Source organism: Chamaea fasciata, unplaced genomic scaffold (genome assembly GCF_029207755.1).
Source record: "Chamaea fasciata isolate MVZ Bird 193981 ecotype frontalis unplaced genomic scaffold, bChaFas1.0.hap1 SCAF_371, whole genome shotgun sequence".
NCBI classification, from domain to species: Eukaryota; Metazoa; Chordata; class Aves; order Passeriformes; family Sylviidae; genus Chamaea; species Chamaea fasciata.
In genome coordinates, this window is record NW_027094456.1 from 174 (window position 1) to 19580 (window position 19407).

The 19407-nt window shown below is 71.3% G+C and overlaps 2 protein-coding genes across 2 annotated transcripts; one reads left to right on the forward strand and one right to left on the reverse strand.

Moving 5' to 3' along the window:
• Window positions 1–744: 744 nt before the first annotated feature.
• On the reverse strand, window positions 745–10710 carry LOC136305343 (MAP/microtubule affinity-regulating kinase 4-like). Its single transcript, XM_066208592.1, is given in 19 exon segments — window positions 745–902; window positions 1032–1076; window positions 1396–1475; window positions 1630–1896; window positions 2200–2300; window positions 3015–3236; window positions 3238–3260; window positions 3611–3758; window positions 4367–4476; window positions 4562–4661; window positions 5161–5280; window positions 5717–5953; window positions 6560–6616; window positions 6768–6838; window positions 7515–7580; window positions 7984–8032; window positions 8245–8298; window positions 8803–9003; window positions 10523–10710. Coding segments are annotated over 19 exon segments (2067 nt in total). The 5' UTR covers window positions 10574–10710; the 3' UTR covers window positions 745–837.
• Window positions 10711–11483: 773 nt separating this feature from the next.
• LOC136305341 (tumor necrosis factor alpha-induced protein 2-like) lies at window positions 11484–18981 on the forward strand. The gene is made up of 12 exons (XM_066208587.1): window positions 11484–12103; window positions 12327–12697; window positions 13434–14076; window positions 14830–14944; window positions 15188–15298; window positions 15446–15546; window positions 15715–15825; window positions 16082–16217; window positions 16542–16664; window positions 17108–17263; window positions 17655–17776; window positions 18401–18981. Exons 1-12 carry the CDS (start codon window positions 11484–11486, stop codon window positions 18630–18632), a joined length of 2841 nt encoding a protein of 946 aa, XP_066064684.1. The 3' UTR covers window positions 18633–18981.
• The last annotated feature ends 426 nt before the right edge of the window (window positions 18982–19407 follow it).

Here is a 19407-nt window from a genome sequence, read left to right on the forward strand (position 1 = left end):
ATAGGGGAGTCGCTCTGCTGGCCACGCCCCTTGAGTGACGCGGAGGGCTTTTTTCTCCAAACCCCCGCCCCAAAACCCCCCATGAGCACCCCAGCCACGCCCCCTCCCCAGCCACGCCCCTCCGCACACACAAGCCACGCCCCTCTCGGGGGTCCCTACATTTATTTTGTTTTTTTGGGGGGGGCGGGGGGCGGGGCGGGTCCGGGGGGGACAAATCGGGGCAGGAATAACTTAAAAATGTGGGGGCGGAGTCTCAGGGGGCGGGGCCCGGGGGGCGGGGCCGTATTTACAGACTGTACACGGAAGGGGGGGGGGGGGCGGGGGGTCCCCAAAATCTTGGCACCGATGTCGCGGACCCCCGATGTCCCCAGCGGAGCGGGGCGGGCCGGGGGGGGTCCCAGCTCCGCTGGTCCCGATTTGAGGGGGGGTCCCGGGATCCTGGGGGGGCCGGGGGATCCCGGTGTCACCGAAGCCCCCGGGGGGGTCCCAGTGCTGCTGCGGGTGTTGAGAGGGGACCCCCAGGGCAGGTTTTGGGGGTCCCGGGGGGGTCCCAGTCTCGTTTTGGGGGTCCCGGTCTGGTCCCGGGGGTCCCGGGGGGGTCCCAGTGCAATTCTGGAGGTCCCGGGGGGGTCCCAGTCTCGTTTTGGGGGGTCCCGGGAACCGCGGCCGTGGTGGTCCCGATCCAGTCCCGGTGGTCCGGATCCGGTCCTGGGGGGTCCCGGGGGGGTCCCAATTCGGTCCTGGGGGGTCCCGGGGGGGTCCCGATCCGGTCCTGGGGGGTCCTAGGCCCGGGGGGGGTTCCCGGGGCAGTGGGGGGGGGTCGTTGCAGCCCCCCCGTCACAGCCCCCCCCCCTCGGAGCAGCCGGGGGGCGGCTTCCGCTTGATCCCCAGGTAGATGGCAACTGTGGGGAGGGGCACAGGTGGGGCTGGGGTCACACAGGTGGGGCTGGGGTCACACAGGTGGGGCTGGGGTCACCCCGGGGGGAGCTGGGGTCACCCCAGGTGAGGGGAGGGGAGGGGGCGGGACCCACCTTGTGAGCGCAGGTCCCCCGATTCCCGCAGGTTCGTCTGCGACCCTGGGGGGGGACAGGTGAGGGGCGGGGTTAGGGGGGAATCCCACCCAAAAATCCCAAAAATCCCCAAAAATCCCCAAAATCCCAAAAAATCAAAGTAAAATCCCCTGGTGGCACTGAGACAGGTGTCCCAGGTGTCCCAGGTGTCCCAGGTGGTGACACAGGTGACATTCCAGGTGTCCCAGGTGTCCCAGGTGACACAGGTGACATCCCAGGTGTGCCAGGTGGTGACACAGGTGACATCCCAGGTGTCCCAGGTGACACAGGTGACATCCCAGGTGTGCCAGGTGGTGGCCCAGGTGACGTCCCAGGTGTCACTTACGGATCTTGGTGGCGCCGGGCCCGGGCGTGGCCGAGACGCAGCGATTGGAGCTCTGGCGCCGGGAGGGGTCCAGGGACACCCTGGACAGGTGAGGGGACAGGTGAGGCTGAACCCGCCCCAGGTAACACCGAACCCCGTCCAGGTGAGGATGAGGAGGCCCCGCAGGTGACAGTGACGCCCCAGGTGGGGCTGAACCCCCCCAGGGGATGCCGAGGACCGCCCAGGTGCGCTCACCTGCGGGTCAGCTTGGAGGTGATCTTGCTGAGCAGCGTGGCCGTGGGGCGGGGCCGGGGGGAGGCGGCGGCGGGGGCGGGCGGGGGCGAGGAAGGGGGCGGGGCTCCGGCGGCCACGCCCCCCCGGCGCTCGCGGCCTCCCCCGGCCCCGCCCCCGCCCCCCCCGCCGTGGAAGGTGCTGCGGGCGGAGCAGCCCCGGGCCAGGTGAGCCAGGTGAGCCCCGCCCAGAGAGTGGCTGGAGGGGGACGGCGGCGGGCGGGACGACAGGCTGGGGGGGACAGGCAGGTGACAGGTGAGACACCCAGGTGACACCCACAGGTGACCCCACATTCACACAGGTAACACACACAGGTGACACCTGCACGCACAGGTGAGCCTCAGGTGACAGCCACGCCCGCACATGACACCCACAGGTGTCCCCGCATTCACACAGGTGACACCCACAGGTGATCCCTCCCCACAGCGCCGGGCTGGGGACAGGCGGCACAGGTGACACGGGGACAGGTGTTAGGTGGGGCCCAGGTGGATTTTGGGGTGGATTTGGGCGGGGTTTGGGGCGGTTCTGCCTCACCTGTCCTTGCCGTTGGGCAGCAGCAGGTGCCGCTCCCCGCCCGGGCGCTCGGAGCACACGTAGGTGTTCCTGCGGCCCATCACGCTGGGGGGCACGTGGGGCTGGGGGGGCACAGCCCTGGCGTCACCCCCGCCACCCAGGTGTCCCCGCAAGTACCCCAGGTACCCCCCATGTCCCCCCCAGGTGTCCCCATGTCCCCCCAGCTTCCCCCATGCCCCCCAGGTGCCCAGGTGTGTCCCCAGGTGTCCCCCCAGGTGTGTCCCAGGTGTGTTCCCAGGTGTCCCCCCAGGTGTGCCCCAGGTGTGTCCCAGGTGTCCCTCCAGGTGTCCCCCCAGGTGTGTCCCAGGTGTGTCCCAGGTTTGTCCCCAGGTGTCCTCCCAGGTATGTCCCAGGTGTGTCCCAGGTGTGTCCCAGGTGTGTCCCCAGGTGTGTCCCAGGTGTCCTCCCAGGTATGTCCCAGGTGTGTCCCAGGTGTGTCCCAGGTGCCCCCCAGGTGTGTCCCAGGTGTGTCCCAGGTGTCCCCCCAGGTATGTCCCAGGTGTGTCCCAGGTGCCCCCCAGGTGTGTCCCAGGTGTGTCCCAGGTGTCCCCCCAGGCTGTCCCAGGTGTGTCCCAGGTGTCCCCCCAGGTGTGTCCCAGGTGTCCTCCCAGGTATGTCCCAGGTGTGTCCCAGGTGCCCCCCAGGTGTGTCCCAGGTGTGTCCCAGGTGTGTCCCCAGGTGTGTCCCCAGGTGTGTCCCAGGTGTCCTCCCAGGCTGTCCCAGGTGTGTCCCAGGTGTCCCCCCAGGTGTGTCCCAGGTGTGTCCCAGGTACCCACCGCATTGTCCGGGTGCCTCTCGGGGATCTCGGCCTTGTTGGGGTTGTGGGCGGAGCTGACCAGGGGGCTCGACGGGGGGGCGGGGCCTGGGCCTCGCACCGTCCCCCCTGCACCGCCCCCACTGCCCCTGCGGGGAGGGGCCCCGGCCACGCCCCCGGCCACGCCCCCCGGCCCCTCCCGCAGCTCCGCGGCGCCGGCGCTGGTTGGGCTGCGCTTGGGGGGGGGCGGGGGCGGGGGCGGGGCCACCTGCGGGGACAGGAGGGGACACCTGTGACACCTGGGGGGGACGCGGGGGGGGGGGGGCTGGACCCCCCCAGTCTGCTCCCCACGGCCTGGGGTCACTCAGGTCACTGTGTCACAATGTCCCCAATGTCCCCCCGACGTCCCTGACCTCTGCAATGTCCCCCAGTGTCCCCAGCGTCCCCAATGTCCCCAGTGTCACTCACAGAAGTCGCTGTGTCTCTGATGTCCCCCCAACGTCCCCCCAATGTCCCCCCCAATGTCCCCAGTGTCCCCCACAGAAGTCGCTGTGTCTCCGATGTCCCCCCAATGTCCCCAATGTCCCCGATGTCCCCAGAGTCCCCAGTGTCACTCACAGAAGTCGCTGTGGCGCCGCTGCCGGTGGTGGCCCCCCCCGCGCTGTCCCTTCCCGTGTGTCCCCGACGTCCCCGACTTGGTGGCACCGTTGGGAGCCTCGGCCGGGCCCCGCAGGCGTGACAGGGACAGGGCACTGCCACCCTCGGGCTGTCACCGGGTCACAGTGTCACCGGGGTCACAGCGTCACTGCCACCCACCCCAGGGACAGGGACAGGGCACTGCCACCCTCGGGCTGTCACCGGGGCCACAGTGTCATCAATGTCCCCAATCCCCCCAACCCCCTCAATCCCTTCAATGTCCCCAGTGTCCCCAATCCCCTGGATGTCCCCGATGTCCCCAATCCCCCCAGTGTCCCCAATCCCCTGGATGTCCCCGGTGTCCCCGGTGTCACCCACCTCTCCCCTCCGTCCCAGCAGCAGGTAGGTGGCCGTGTCCCCAGTGTCCCCAATCCCCTGGATGTCCCCGATGTCCCCAATCCCCTGGATGTCCCCAATCCCCTGGATGTCCCCGGTGTCCCCGGTGTCACCCACCTCTCCCCTCCGTCCCAGCAGCAGGTAGGTGGCCGTGTCCCCAGTGTCCCCAATCCCCTGGATGTCCCCGATGTCCCCAATCCCCTGGATGTCCCCGGTGTCCCCGGTGTCACCCACCTCTCCCCTCCGTCCCAGCAGCAGGTAGGTGGCCGTGTCCCCAGTGTCCCCAATCCCCTGGATGTCCCCAATCCCCTGGATGTCCCCAGTGTCCCCGGTGTCACCCACCTCTCCCCTCCGTCCCAGCAGCAGGTAGGTGGCCGTCACCTCGTTGTACTTGTGCGTGCTCAGCGCCTCCTTGATCTCGTCCCTGGTGTACCCCATGCCCACCATCACCTCTGCGGGGACACAGGGCGGTGTCACCGCGCTGCCAGCGCCCCGGGCTGTCCCCCAGGGTCCCCAGCGCGTCCCAGGGGCCGTCACCGATGCGCTTGGTGTCCCCAAAGTCCTCCTGGGGCTCCGTGTAGGGCGTCAGCTCGTCCCCCTCGTAGCCGATGTTGATCCACTTGTCCTTCATGATTTGCTGGGAAGGGGACAGGGGACGTCAGGGGACGTCGGGGGACGTCGGGGGACAACAGGGGACATCAGGGGGACATCGGGGGGACAGGGGGACATCGGGGGATGTCAGGGGATGTCAGGGGACGTCAGGGGACGTCAGGGGACAACAGAGGACATCAGGGGGACAACAGGGGACATCAGGGGGACAGGGGGACATCGGGGGACGTCAAGGGACATCAGGGGATGTCAGGGGATGTCGGGGGACATCAGGGGGACAGGGGGACATCAGGGGATGTCAGGGGAGGTCAGGGGACAACAGGGGACGTCAGGGGACATCAGGGACATGGAGACCGCCCCAAAACCCCTCAAAACCACCCCAAGACCCCCCCAAACCACCCCAAGACCCCCAAAACTGCCCCAAGACCCCCCTGAAACCCCCCCCACGACCCCCTGTGACCCCCCAGGACCCCCCACGCTCCATGAGCCCCCCACGACCCCCTGTGACCCCCCAGGACCCCCCAAACCTCGAGGGTGCAGCGCTTGGCGGGGTTGAGCACCAGGAAGCGCCGCAGGATGTTCTCGCAGTCCGTGGACATGTAGAAGGGCACCCGGTACTTGCCCCGCAGGACGCGCTCCCGCAGCTCCTGAGGGGACACCGGGGGACACCGCGGTCACACGGGGTCACCCGGGGTCATCTGTGGTCACCTGGGGTCACCCGGGTCATCCAGGGCCACCCAGGGCCACCTGGGGTTATCTGTGGTCACCTGGGTCATTCAGGGTCACCTGGGTCATTCAGGGTCACCCAGAGTTATCTGTGGTCACCTGGGGTCACCTGGGTCACTCAGGGTCACCCAGGTCATTCAGGGTCACTCAGGGCCACCCGGGTCACTCAGGGTTCCCCAGGGTCACCCAGGGTTATCTGCGGTCACCTGGGGTCACTTGGGTCACGGACATTTGGGGTGGTGGCACAGAGGGGACAGAGCGGACCCATAGGGAAGGGGACACAGGTGCGGCCCTGAGGCTGCTGGAGGGGCCTGAGGGGGTCACGGGGTGACAGCAGGTGACAGCAGCAGCGGTCACCTTGAGGTTGTGCCCGTCGAAGGGCAGCGAGCCGCTGACCAGCGTGTAGAGGATGACCCCCAGGCTCCAGATGTCCACCTCGGGCCCGTCGTACTTCTTGCCCTGGAAGAGCTCGGGGGCGGCGTAGGGCGGCGAGCCGCAGAACGTGTCCAGCTTGGAGCCCCGAGAGAACTCGTTGCTGAAGCCGAAATCGGCGATCTTGATGTTGGCGTCGGCGTCCAGGAGGAGGTTCTCGGCCTGGGGACACGGGGACATCAGTGGGGACACAGGGACAGCGGTGGGGACAATGGGACGTCAGTGGGGACATGGGGACACTGGGGCAGGGAAACCGGGACAGGGACAGGGACATTGGGACGGGATCTTGATGTTGGTGTCAGCGTCCAGGAGGAGGTTCCCGGCCTGGGGACAGCGATGGGGACATGGGGACAGTGGAGGGGACACAGGGACATCAGTGGGGACACGGGGACAGCAGTGGGGACATGGGGACACTGGGGCAGGGACACCAGGACAGGGACAGGGACATTGGGACGGGATCTTGATGCTGGTGTCAGCGTCCAGGAGGAGGTTCCCGGCCTGGGGACAGCGATGGGGACATGGGGACAGTGGAGGGGACACAGGGACATCAGTGGGGACACGGGGACAGCAGTGGGGACATGGGGACACTGGGGCAGGGACACCAGGACAGGGACAGGGACACTGGGACGGGATCTTGATGGTGGCGTCGGCGTCCAGGAGGAAGTTCTCGGCCTGGGGACAGGGACACGGGGACAGGGAGACGAGGACAGGGACACCGGGACGTCTCCCCAGGTGGTGGCACGCCCCCGTGTCCCCGCCGTGTCCCACCTTGAGGTCCCTGTGCACGATGTTCTTCTGGTGGCAGTAATGCACGGCTGAGACGATCTGGGGACAGCGGGTGGCACTGTCACCGCGGGTCCCCAGAGCCCCCCAGGGTGTCCCCAAACCCCCCCAGGGTGTCCCCAAAAACCCCCGGGTGTCCCCAAACCCGCCAGGGTGTCCCCAGGCCACCCCGAGGTCCCCACGCTGTCCCCACCTGTCTGAACTTGGCCCGCGCCTCCTTCTCCTTCATCCTCCCGTGGGACACCAGGTAATCAAACACCTCACCTGGACGGGGGGGACACACCTGGGGTCACCCAAAACCAGCACTTGGGGGGGGTCTCGGTGTCCCCTGGGGGTCCTGGGGGGGGTGTCTCAGTGTCCCCAGGTGTCCCCAGGTGTGTCCCAGGTGTGTCCCCAGGTGTGTCCCAGGTGTGTCCCCAGGTGTGTCCCAGGTGTGTCCCAGGTGTCCCCAGGTGTGTCCCAGGTGTGTCCCCAGGTGTGTCCCAGGTGTCCCCAGGTGTGTCCCAGGTGTGTCCCCGGTGTCCCCAGGTGTGTCCCCAGGTGTGTCCCAGGTGTCCCCAGGTGTGTCCCAGGCTGTCCCAGGTGTGTCCCAGGTGTCCCAGGTGTCCCCAGGTGTGTCCCAGGCTGTCCCAGGTGTGTCCCAGGTGTGTCCCCAGGTGTGTCCCAGGTGTCCCCAGGTGTGTCCCAGGTGTGTCCCAGGCTGTCCCAGGTGTGTCCCAGGTGTGTCCCAGGTGTGTCCCAGGTGTGTCCCAGGCTGTCCCAGGTGTGTCCCAGGTGTGTCCCCAGGTGTGTCCCAGGTGTCCCCAGGTGTGTTCCAGGTGTCCCCAGGTGTGTCCCAGGTGTGTCCCAGGTGTCCCCAGGTGTGTCCCAGGTGTGTCCCAGGCTGTCCCAGGTGTGTCCCAGGTGTGTCCCAGGTGTCCCAGGTGTGTCCCAGCCCCACCTGCGCTGGCATACTCCATCACCAGGTAAAGCGTTTTCTCCGTCTCGATCACCTCAAACAGCTTCACTGGGGGGGGAAGGGACACACAGGGGGGTCAGCGGGGACCCCTCCCCTCACCTGGGACCCTCCCCCACCTCTGGGGACCCCTCCCCTCACCTGGGACCCTCCCCCACCTCTGGGGACCCCTCCCCTCACCTGTGACCCTCCCTCACCTCTGGGGACCCCTCCCCTCACTGGGACCCTCCCTCACCTCTGGGGACCCCTCCCCTCACTGGGACCCTCCCCCACCTCTCTGGACCCCTCCCCAGCCCTAGGACCCTTCCCCACCTTTCTGACCCTCCCTAACCCCCCCGACCCACCCTGGGGACCCCTCCCCTCCCCGGGTCCCCTCCCCAGGACCCCTCCCCTCCCCGGGACCCTCCCTCACCTCCGACCCTCCCCGGGCCCCCTCCCCACCGGCCCCCCTCACCGATGTTGGGGTGGTTCAGCCCCTTCATGATCCGAACTTCCCGAAACAGCTGGGGGGGGCAAAGGTCAGCGGGACCCCTCCCCAAAATGGGGGAGACCCCCGGGACCCCTCCCCAAACTGGGGGAGACCCCCGGGACCCCTCCCCAAACTGGGGGAGATCCCCGGGACCCCTCCCCAAAATAGGGGAACCTCCCAATCCCCCCCCTGGACCCCTCCCCAAACCGGGGGAGACCCCCGGGACCCCCCGGGACCCCTCCCCACCTTCTGCAGGCTGGTGGGGTTCAGCTGGGTCTTGTCGATGATTTTGATGGCGACCTAAAGTGGGGAGGGGGCTCAGGGGGGCACCCAGAGATCCCCCCGGGACGCCCAAATCCCCCCGGGACCCCCAAATCCACCTGAGACCCCTCCCCTGACCCCCAAAGCCCCTCCCACTGCCCCAAATCCCCCCCGAGCCCCCTCCCATTGCCCCCTAACTGCCCCCAGACCCCTCCCCAGCCCCCGGAGCCCCCTCCCGCTGCCCCAATTCACCCCTGAGCCCCCCAAATCCCCCCTAAACCCCCTCCCCATCCCCCCAAATCCCCCCTAAAACCCCTCCCCATCCCCCCAAATCCCCCCACGCCCCCCCCAGCCCCCCAAATCCCCCCAAATCCCCCCTAACCCCCCTCCCCAGCCCTGCAAATCCCCCCACGCCCCCTCCCCAGTCCCCCAAATCCCCCCACGCCCCCTCCCCAGCCCCCCAAATCCCCCCAAATGCCCCCTAACCCCCCTCCCCAGCCCCCCAAAGCCCCCCAAAGCCCCCCGCGCCCCCTGCCCGCCCACCTCTCGGCCGGTGAGCACGTGCCGGGCCAGTTTGACCTTGGCGAAGTTGCCCTTGCCGATGGTGCGCAGCAGGCGGTAGTTGCCCACGTGCGGCGGCTCCTCGGCCCCCAGCGAGTTCCTGCCCCGGGGGGCTCCGGGCCCGCGCCCCCCCGGCCACCCCCCGCCCTTCTCGGGGCGGCCGCCGGCCCCCGGGCCCGCCAGCTGGGGGAGACCCCGACCACAATTAATGGAGAGACCCCAACCCAAATTACCACAGAGACCCCAACCCAAACCCCCCCGGGCCCGCCAGCTGGGGGAGACCCCGACCACAATTACCACAGGGAGACCCCGACCCAAATTAACACAGAGACCCCAACCCAAAACCCCCCAGGCCCGCCAGCTGGGGGAGACCCTGACCCAAATTAACGGAGAGACCCCAACCCAAATTAACACAGGGAAACCCCAACCTGAAATAACAGGGAGACCCCGACCACAGTTAACAGAAAAACCCCGACCCCAATTAACAGGAAGACCCCAACCCAAAACCCCCGGGCCCCCCAGCTGGGGGGGGAAATAACAGTGAGACCCCTCCCCAAATTAACACAGTGAGACTCCCTCCAAATTGACAAGGGGAGACCCCAACCCGAATTGCGGGGTCAACCCTGGGACCCCTCACCGAAGTACCCTGAGACCCCAACCCAAAATAATGCAGGGAGACCCCCCCAAAAAAACACCACAGTGAGACCCCTCCCCAAACTGACACAGTGAGACCCCCCCTCCACAAATTGACAGGGGGAGACCCCAACCCGAAATAACGGAGACCCCTCCCTAAGATAACAGGGTGAGACCCCCTCCCCGAATTACGGGGTCACCCCTGAGACCCCTCCCCGAATTGCTGCAGGGGGGAACCCCCTAAAAACCCCTGGGCAGGGAGCGGGACCCCTCCCCAAAATAACCTCCGGAGGGGGTGAGACCCCCACCCCAACTACAGCAGGGCTGAGACCCCCTGATACCCCCTGAGACCCCCCGAGACCCCCCAAACCCCCTGAGCGAGACCCCGGGACCGCCCCCACTCCACTGCGACCCCTCCCCAAATTACTCCAAACCCCGAGACGCCCTTCCCCCCCAAACCACCGCGGCAGAGACCCCCGGGACGCCCCCAGCCCCACCCCCGATGCCCCCCGAGCCCCCCCCGGCTACGCCCCCCGTCGCTTTACCGGGACCCCCGGGCCCTCCCCGGTTCCCGGCTCCCCCCGGGCCCTCCCCGGTTCCCGGTGCCCGCCGGTGCCCCCCGACCCCCCGGACCCCCCCCCGCCCCACCCCCGGTGCTCCCGGTGCCCCCCGAGCCCCCCCCGCTCTCCCCCCCCGCCGCTTTACCGGGACCCCCGGGCCCTCCCCGGTCCCCGGTGCCCCCCGGGCCCTCCCCGGTCCCCGGCGCCCTCCGGTGCCCCCCGGCCCCTCCCCGTTTCCCGGTCCCCGGTGCCCCCCGGGCCCTCCCCGGTCCCCGGTGCCCCCCGGCCCCTCCCCGGTTCCCGGTACCCCCGGGCCCTCCTCGGTCCCCGGTGCCCCCCGGCCCCTCCCCGGTTCCCGGCGCCCCCCGGTGCCTCCCGGCCTCTCCCCGGTCCCCGGTGCCCCCCGGCCCCTCCCCGGTTCCCGGTACCCCCCGGGCCCTCCTCGGTCCCCGGTGCCCCCCGGGCCCTCCCCGGTCCCCGGTGCCCCCCGGCGCCCCCCGGGCCCTCACCGTGTCCGCGTTCCGCTCGTTCCCCGCCGCCAGGGCGGAGCGCGAGCTCATGGTCCCGGCGCGGGGGGGGCTCCGGGGGGCGCCGGGAGGGGCGGGCCCGCGCTCGGGGCCGCCCGGTCCCGGCGGAAGGGGCGGGGGGGGGTCCCGTTACCGGGGGGGGCGGAGGGGCCGGGCCGTGGCCGCCATGGCGCCGGAACCGGAACCGGGGCGCGCCGGGGGCGGGGCTGGCCCCGGTAAGCAGAGCGGGCGGGGCGGGGCTGGACACGCCCACGGCGGGGAGAGGACCAATGGGAACGCGCCGCCCGGGCATGGAGACAGCTGGGCGCGCCCCCGGAGGGGGCGTGGTGGAGCGCGGGGAGCGCGCGGCGATTGGCTGAGCGCTCGGCCAATGGGAGGAGGGAGCGCGGTTTAACCTGTGCGTGACCGGGGAGGAGTCGCGTGGGGCGCGCGGGGATCACGTGGAGGGGGACGTGTCCCCTCCGTGTCACACCGGGGGTCCCTGGTGTCCCCTCCCTGTCACACCTGGGGCCCCTTGTGTCCCCTCCCTGTCACACCGTGGGTGTCCAGTGTCACCTGTGTCCCCTCCGTGTCACACCGGGGGTGTCCAGTGTCACCCCCCGTCCCCTCCGTCACCTGCGGGGCCGCCGGTGTCACCCATGTCCCCTCCCCGTCACCCCTGAGGTCCCCGGTTTCGCTGCCTCCCGTCCCCGCGCCATCCCCCGGTGTCCCTGCGGTCCCCTCCCTGTGTCCCCCTGTGCCATCGGGGCCGCGTCCCTGTCCCCCGCGGGGTCCCTGTGTCACCCCTGTGTCCCCCGGTGCCACCGCGGTCCCCTCCCGGCGCTGTCGTGTCGCCTGTGCCACTCCCGGTGTCCCACCCCGGTGTCCCCAGAGTCCCCAGTGCCACCAGGGTCCCCTCCCGGTGTCCCCGCTGTCCCCAGGGTGCCATCCCGCTGTCCCCAGGATGCCATGCCGGTGTCCCCCAAGTGCCACCGCGGTGTCCCCCGCCCCCGCCGCGGTGTCCCCCGCCCCCGCCGCGGTGTCCCCGCTGTCCCCCGCCCCGTGCCGGTGTCCGGGCGGAACCGGGGCTGACCCTGCCCGGCCGGGGAGGCCCCACCGGGGCGGCGCTTCCTCAGGAAACCCCCGGCCACGCCACCGCTGTCCCCGCCGTGTCCCCGCCAGTGTCGCCGCGGCCACCGCCGGCGCCGCCACTGTCACCGCCAGTGCCGCCAGTGCCACCGCAGCCGCCGCCAGCGCCGCCGGTGCCACCACTGTCACCGCCAGTGCCACCGCAGCCGCCGCCGTTGCCGCCAGTGCCACCGACAGTGCCACCGCGAACAGCGCCGGTGCCACCACTGTCACCGTCAGTGCCACCGCAGCCGTCGCAAGTGCCGCCGGTGCCACCGCCAGTGCCACCGCGAACAGCGCCAGTGCCACCGGAGCCACCACCGTCGCCAGCGCCACCAGAGCCACCGGGGTCACCCGAGCCACCGGTGCCATCAGAGCCGCCAGTGCCACCAGAGCCACCCGAGCCACCAGAGCCAGCGCCAGCCCCGGGGGGCTCCGTTCTCGCTCGTCCCGCGGGTGACATCCCCGCTGTCCCCTCGGTGTGTCCCCTCTGTGGGTGATATCCCCGCTGTCCCCTCTCCCCGCGGGTGACATCCCCGCTGTCCCCTCGGTGTGTCCCCTCTGTGGGTGACATCCCCGCTGTCCCCTCGGTGTCCCCCCCCGCCCGGCCATGCCGCTGCTCCGGAGACCCCCGGGCGGGACACCGGGGGACGGGGACCCCTTCGCCACCAACCCCGAGAGCCGCCGGCGACGCCGCGCCACCCTGGGCGGGCTGGTGGGGCTGGGGGGGACACCTGGGACAGCTCGGGGGACACCTGGGACAGCTCGGGGGACCCTTCGGCCGCGGCCGCCGCCCCCGGGACCCCGCGGGACCCCGCGGCCGCCGCCGCTCCGAGGACTCGGGGGTCGCCCGGAGAGCCCCGGAGGAGGCGGGCGGGGGCAAGCGGGGGTCGCTGCTGCGCCTGGCCCTGGGGACGTGGGGACAGCGCGGGACGGAGAAGGTGTCGCCGGTGGAGGGACAGGCCGGGGACGGCGCGGACGGAGCGGGACAGCGGCCGGAGAGCGGCGGGAGGGACAAGGACGGCGACAGAGACAGGGAGCCGCTGTCGGGTGAGTGGGGACACGGGGGGACAGCGGGGGGACACCGGGGGGCTTGGGGACAGCGGGGGGACACCGGGGGGCTTGGGGACAGGGGATGGGGACAGGGGAATGTGGGGACAGAGGCCGCAGAGACACGGGGATGGTGACAAGGGACATAGGGACACGGGCAGGGGGACTTTGGGAGATGGGACAAGGGACATGGGGACGGGGGACATGGGGACAAGAGGACGTGGGGGCTCAGAGACGGTGACAGAGGCCACAGGGACGTGGTGACAAGGGACACGGGGGTGGGGACTTTGGGCGTTGGGACAGGAGACACGGGGATGGGGACTTTGGGCGGTGGGACAGGAGACGCGGGGATGGGGACAAGGGGATGGTGTCATGGGACACAGGGACATGGGGATGGTGACAAGGGACACGGTGACACGGGGATGGGGACTTTGGGCGTTGGGACAGGAGACACGGGGATGGGGACAAGGGGATGGTGTCATGGGACACAGGGACATGGGGATGGTGACAAGGGACACGGGGACACGGGGATGGGGACTTTGGGCGTTGGGACAGGAGACATGGGGATGGAGACCGGGACGGGGTCAAGGGACGTGTGAACACAGGGACACGGGGGTGGCGACTTGGGGACACGGGATGGAGACCCGGGCTGGGGACAGAGACGAGGAACGCGGGGACGGGGGGAGAGCCGGTGACAGGTGACACGGTGCCACGGTGCCACGCGCTGTCCCCGCAGTGCTGGAGATCCTGGAGCTGATCCAGCGCCGCGACCTGGTGGCGGCGGACGCCCAGATCATCGCCCTGGAGGCCGAGTGCCGCTCGTCCCCGTCGCGGCCACCCTCGCCGGCGTCCCCACCCTCGGCGCCGTCCCCTCCGCCGTCGCCGGCGGCCGCGGGCGGGCGGCGGGCCCGGGACGTGGCGCTGCTGTACCGGGCGCTGCTGGCGCAGCTCTGGGCCGTGGTGGCCGAGTCGGTGGCGGCGGCGGCGGCGGCCCCGCTGCGGGCCGTGGTGGCCGTGCTGGAGCAGGAGGAGGCGGCGGACGCCCGCAGCGGCCCCGGGGCGCCGGGGAGGCCGCGGGGGCTGCGGCGGCGCTGGCGGGACGCGGTGGCGCGGGCGGCCAGCGAGCGCCTGGCGCAGGTGGCCCCGGCGGGCGGGCTGGGGGCGCGGCTGGCCGCGCTGGCCGCCAGGGTGGTGGGCGACCTGGGGGTCGTCAGGAGCCGCGTGGCGCCCGCCTACCCCCCCGAGTACGGGGCTCTGGGGGTCTACGCCCGCGGCTACCACCGGGCGCTGGCGCAGCAGCTGCGGGCGCTGGCCCAGAGGCCGCTGAGCGTGCCCGACCTCTACCTGCTGCTGGACTGGCACAGCAACGCCTACCCCAGGTGAGGCGGGCGCGTGGGGCCTCGCCTGTGGGAGCCCCCTCGAGAGGGGTGGCACGTCACCTGTGGGACGCCCCCCCAAAGGCTGCCCCGCCCAGCCCGGCACAGACGGTGTCACACCTGGGACACACCTGGGGCACACCTGGGATACCCTGGGGACCCCCCGCACTCCTCATGACACCCGTGGGACCCCCCAAAGTCTGCCCCAGCCCGGGAGCCTTGGGTGGTGTCAGCCCTGGGACACACCTGCGACACACCTGGGACCCCCCACACTCCTCATGGCACCAGTGGGACCCCCCAACATCTGCCCCGCCCACCCCAGCACACGGGGTGTGACACCCAGGGCACCGCAGTGTCCCCAGCCCGTCCCCGGGGTGTCACCGGCCCTGTCCCCCCAGGGTGGGTGTCCCCGGGGTGTCCCCAGCCCGTCACCGGGGTGTCCCCAGGGAGTTCCCGGGGTGTCCCCGGGGTGTCACCGGCCCTGTCCCCCCAGGGTGGGTGTCCCCAGGGTGTCCCCGGGGTGTCCCCGGCCCGTCCCCGGGGTGTCTCCAGGGTGTTCCCGGGGTGTCCCCGGGGTGTCACCGGCCCTGTCCCCCCAGGGTGGGTGTCCCCGGGGTGTCCCCAGCCCGTCCCCGGGGTGTCCCCAGGGTGTCCCCAGCCCGTCCCCGGGGTGTCCCCGGCCCTGTCCCCCCAGGGTGGGTGTCCCCAGGGTGTCCCCAGCCCATCCCCGGGTTGTCACCGGCCCTGTCCCCCCAGGGAGGTGTTGGGGCACCCCGAGGTGGGGGCTCTGCTGCGGGCACAGGAACTGGGGCCCCTCCTGCCCCCCGAGACCCAGCGCGACCTGGAGAGCTCCTGCATTGCTGCCGTCAAGGTGGGGACACCGGGGACACCCTGGGGACACCCTGGGGACACCGGGGACACTGGGGGGGCACTGTGGGGACACTGGGGGCTCTGTGGTGGCGCTGGGACTGGCACTGCGGTGGCACCAGGAGGGACAGTCCCAGGGCGGGGGGTGGCAGGGGGTGGCACGGGGTGGCAGGGGACTCGGCGCCCGCTGTCCCCGCTGTCCCCGCTGTCCCTGCTGTCCCCACGCGATGTCCCCGCGCTGTCGCAGGCCAAGGTGGAGGTGGCGGTGGCGCAGGAGCTGCAGCTCAGCGAGGACACGTGGCCCGAGGATGTCACCAGCCACGACATGGAGGACGGGCTGGCCACGCGTGTCACCGGGGTACGGCCACCCCCGGGGCCCGGCCCCGTCCCCCGGGGTGTCCCCTGGGGTGGCCCCGAGGTGGCCCAGGGGACACCACGGTGATGGCCGTGTCCCCATCCCCACGGTGTCATTGTCCCCACCCCCGCGGTGGCATCGTCCCCACAGCTGCTGCGGGCACACGTGGACCGAGCCCCCCAGGTGACCCCCGAGTTCGGGCGGGAGATGGCGCACAGCCTGCTGGGAGTGCTGGTGGCCTTCCTGCACAGGTGGGGACACGCTGGGGACACGCTGGGGACCCCGGCATGTGACACGGGATGGGGCCAGGGGGTGCAGGGACACGGGGACACACAGGGCACGGGTGGGGTGGCCCAGCAGCCGTGTCCCCGTGTCCCCTGTCCCCCGATGCCACCATGGTGACCCCGGCGTGTCCCCAGCTTCCAGCGCAGGGTCGAGCGGTTCCTGGAGTCCCCCGGTGACGTCCCCGTCCCCTCTGACGGTGCCCCCGGCCGCACCATCGCCTTGGCCAACTGCTGCCCCCCGTTCAGGTGAGGCCACCCCGTGTCCCCGTGTCCCCATGTCCCGTGTCCCCGGTCTCCATGTCCCCAAGTCCCGTGTCCCCACGTCCCCATGTCACCATGTCTCCATGTCCCCATGTCCCCATGTCCCGTGTCCCCGGGGTCACCCCGCCGTGTCCCCGTGACCCTGTGTCCCCATGTCCCCATGTCCCCATGTCCCCATGTCCCCATGTCCCCGTGTCCCCATGTCCCCATGTCCCATGTCCCGTGTCCCCGGTCCCCGCAGGGCGTTCGCCGAGCGCCTGGCGCAGTTCGGGCACCCCGAGAGCGAGGAGCCGCGGCGCCAGGCCCAGGCCGCGCTGGACAGAGTGACCCGCGCCTGCGGCCACGTCCTCATGGGGCCACTCTTCGAGGAGCTCAAGGTGTCCCCAGGGCAGGGGGGGACAGCCACGGGCGGGGACAGCGGCCGTGGGGGGGGGGTGGTGGGTTGGGTGACACCCATGGGACATTGTCGGGTGTTGGGTGACACCCCTGGGACATCCTTGGGTTGGGTGACACCCCTGGGACACTGTTGGGTTGGGTGACACCCCTGGGACATCCTTGGGTTGGGTGGCACCCATGGGACACTGTTGGGTTGGGTGACACCCCTGGGGCACTGTTGGGTTGGGTGACACCCCTGGGACACCGTGCCCGCCCCTGGGTGCCCACCCCGGTGCCACCCGTGGGTGACGTCCCCGTGTCCCCAGCCGCACTTCGGGAAGCTGATGAAGCGCAAGTGGCTGACGAGCTCCGACGCCTTCGACGCCATCGTGATGCTCGTCACCGGCTTCGCGCAGACGCTCCGCCCCCTGCACCCCGAGCCACACCAGGTGGGCGGGGCCCGGGCGGCCACCTGGGCTGGGTGACACCCCCGGGACACGGGGACATCGGCGGGGTGTTGGGTTGGGTGACACTGATGGGACATGGTGCCGCTGTTGGGTGTCACTCTGGGTGACGCCTGCGGACACAGATGGCCCCATGTCACTGTCGGCTGACACCCATGGGTGCGGTGTGCCCGTGTCACACTGTGTGACGCCCACGGGCACGGTGTCCTGGTGTCACTGTCACTGTCCCCGTGTCATTGTCACTGTCCCTGTCCCCATCCCCAGGCCATGGTCAGCGAGCTGCACCGCCGGGTGACCCCTGTGGGCGCAGTGTCCCCATGTCACTGTCATTGTCCCCTGTCCCCAGGCCGTGGTCAGCGAGCTGCACCGCCGGGTGACCCCTGTGGGCGCAGTGTCCCCATGTCACTGTCATTGTCCCCTGTCCCCAGGCCGTGGTCAGCGAGCTGCACCGCCGCGTGCTGCTGGAGTACGTGCGGCCGCTGCTGCAGGGGCGCCTGGTGTGCGCCTCGGCCAAGGCGCGCGCCCGCGTGGCCGCACGGCTCGGGGACGAGGCCCGGCAGCTGCGGGAGCTCTTCACGCGCCTGGTGAGACCCCCGGGGCACACGGGGTGGTGGGGCGGGTGACACGACACCCATGGGTGCCGGGGTGGGTGACACCCGTGGAGCGTTGTTGGGTGTCGGCTTTGGTCACACTCAGGGACATTGTTGCATTGGGTGACACCCCTGGCCATGGCACCATCGCTGTCCCCACTGTCCCCATTGCTGTCCCCATGGCTGTCCCCATCTGTGTCCTCATGGCTGTCCCCATGGCTGTCCCCACTGTCCCCATCTCTGTCCCCACTGTCCCCATGGCTGTCCCCACTGTCCCCATCTCTGTCCCTGCTGTCCCCATGGCTGTCCCCACTGTCCCCATCTCTGTCCCCACTGTCCCCATGGCTGTCCCCACTGTCCCCATCTCTGTCCCCGCTGTCCCCAGGAGTCGGCGTCGCCCTGGCTGGACTCGGTGGTGCCGCGGCTGCGGGAGCTGCTGGTGCTGGAGGACACGGCCGCGCTGCAGATGGAGGTCGGCGCCTTGGCCAGGGACTTCCCCGACGTCCGGTGGGTGCGGGGACACCGCGGGGGTGACACCGGTGTGGGGGAGGGGGGGTGACACGGCCGGGTGGGACCCTGCGGGGGTGACACAACCAGGGGTGACCCTGTGCGGGTGTCACCGGGGGGACACACGCGGGCGGGACGGTCCGCCGGCGGTGGCCCCGGGCAGGACGCGGCTGGCCCGCGGGGACCGAGCGCGGTGACCGGACGTGGCCTCCGGCCCTTCCCGGCAGCTCCCGCCCCGCTCCTCCCGCCGGGAAGCGGCCGCGGCCCCGCGCCAGGTCCGCTCCCGGCCCCGGGGACCGGCGGTGACACGCGCGGCCACCCGGGGACAGGGGGGACACCCGTTAAACCGGGCAGGGGGGACTGGGACCAGTTAAACCGGGCAGGGGGGACTGGGACCGCTCGAACCGCGGCTCGGGGCGCCCCAAAACCCCCAAATCCTCACCCCGGGCTCCGGGGGGGCTTTGTCCCCGCTGACCACCGGTCCCCGCTGTCTGTCCCCTCTGTCTGTCCCCACTGTCCCCTCTGTCTGTTCCCGCTGTCCCCGCTCTCTGTCCCCTCTGTCCCGCTGTCTGTCCCCACTCTCTGTCCCTCTGTCCCCACTCTCTGTCCCCGCTGTCCCCGCAGCCGAAGGCACGTGGCCGCGCTGCTGGACGCGCGGGGGCTGCGGGCTCAGGGCCCCCGCCGGGAGATCCTGGGGGTGCTGCAGGATCTGGGGGGGTCGGAGGCCGAGGCGGGGCCCCCCCGGCACCGAACGTTCTTCTCGGAGCTGCCGGCGCCGCGCCCGGTGCGCTGCCTCCCGTTCCACCTGCCCCGCCTGCGCCTCCCGCGCCGCAGCCCCGCCAGGACACCCCCGTGACCCCCCGGACCCCGGGACACCCCCCGGGACACCCCGGGACCCCCAGGGACACACCGGGGCCCCCACGGGACACCCAGGGACACCCCGGGACATCCAGGGACATCCCGGAACCCCCGGGACTCCCCCGTGACCCCCCGGACCCCCGGGACACCCCCCCGGGACCCCCGGGACCCCCCCGGGACTCCACCGTGTCCCCACGTGTGTCCCCACGGCCACCCCCGTGTCCCCCCGCGTGTCCCCACGATCCGGGCCGGTCCCGGGGGGGCCCTGGGTGGGTCCCCCCCACCCCGTCCCCGCTCGGGATCCGGGCAGGAAGAGGCGACAGCTAAAAATAAAGTGACCGCGGCGGGAGCGGGGCCAGAGGTCACCGTGTCACCCCCGGGCCCGGGGAGGGACCGGCGGCGGCGGAAGCGACAGCGCCGGGCGGGGACCGGGACAGGCACCGGCCGGGGGGGCACGGGGGGACCCCGCGCTGGGAGGGGGCGCGGGACGGCCTGGGACCCTTGGGGACCCTTGGGGACACTTGGAGGACACTTCGGGATACTTGGGGACACTTGGGGGCACTTGGGGACACTTGGGGGACACTTGGGGGTGGCAGCGGGTGGGGACACAGTGACGGGGGGACAGTGGGGGGACACGGGGGGGGACACGGGGGGGGGACAGTGGCGTGTCCCCGGTGCCAGCCCCGGTGAATCACAGCGCGCGTGACGTCACGGCGGGGGGGGCAGGAAGGAAACCCCCCCGAAAAGGGGAGGGGGAGGGGGGGGAGCCCCCA

Bases quoted from the DNA above. Each gene is read 5' to 3' on its own strand.
- LOC136305341 (XM_066208587.1), top strand. From the start codon at position 11,484: ATGCCATGCCGGTGTCCCCCAAGTGCCACCGCGGTGTCCCCCGCCCCC. The intron at 15,299-15,445 runs GTACGGCCACCC...TCGTCCCCACAG, and splicing joins TGGCCACGCGTGTCACCGGG to CTGCTGCGGGCACACGTGGA. The intron at 15,547-15,714 runs GTGGGGACACGC...GCGTGTCCCCAG, and splicing joins CTGGTGGCCTTCCTGCACAG to CTTCCAGCGCAGGGTCGAGC.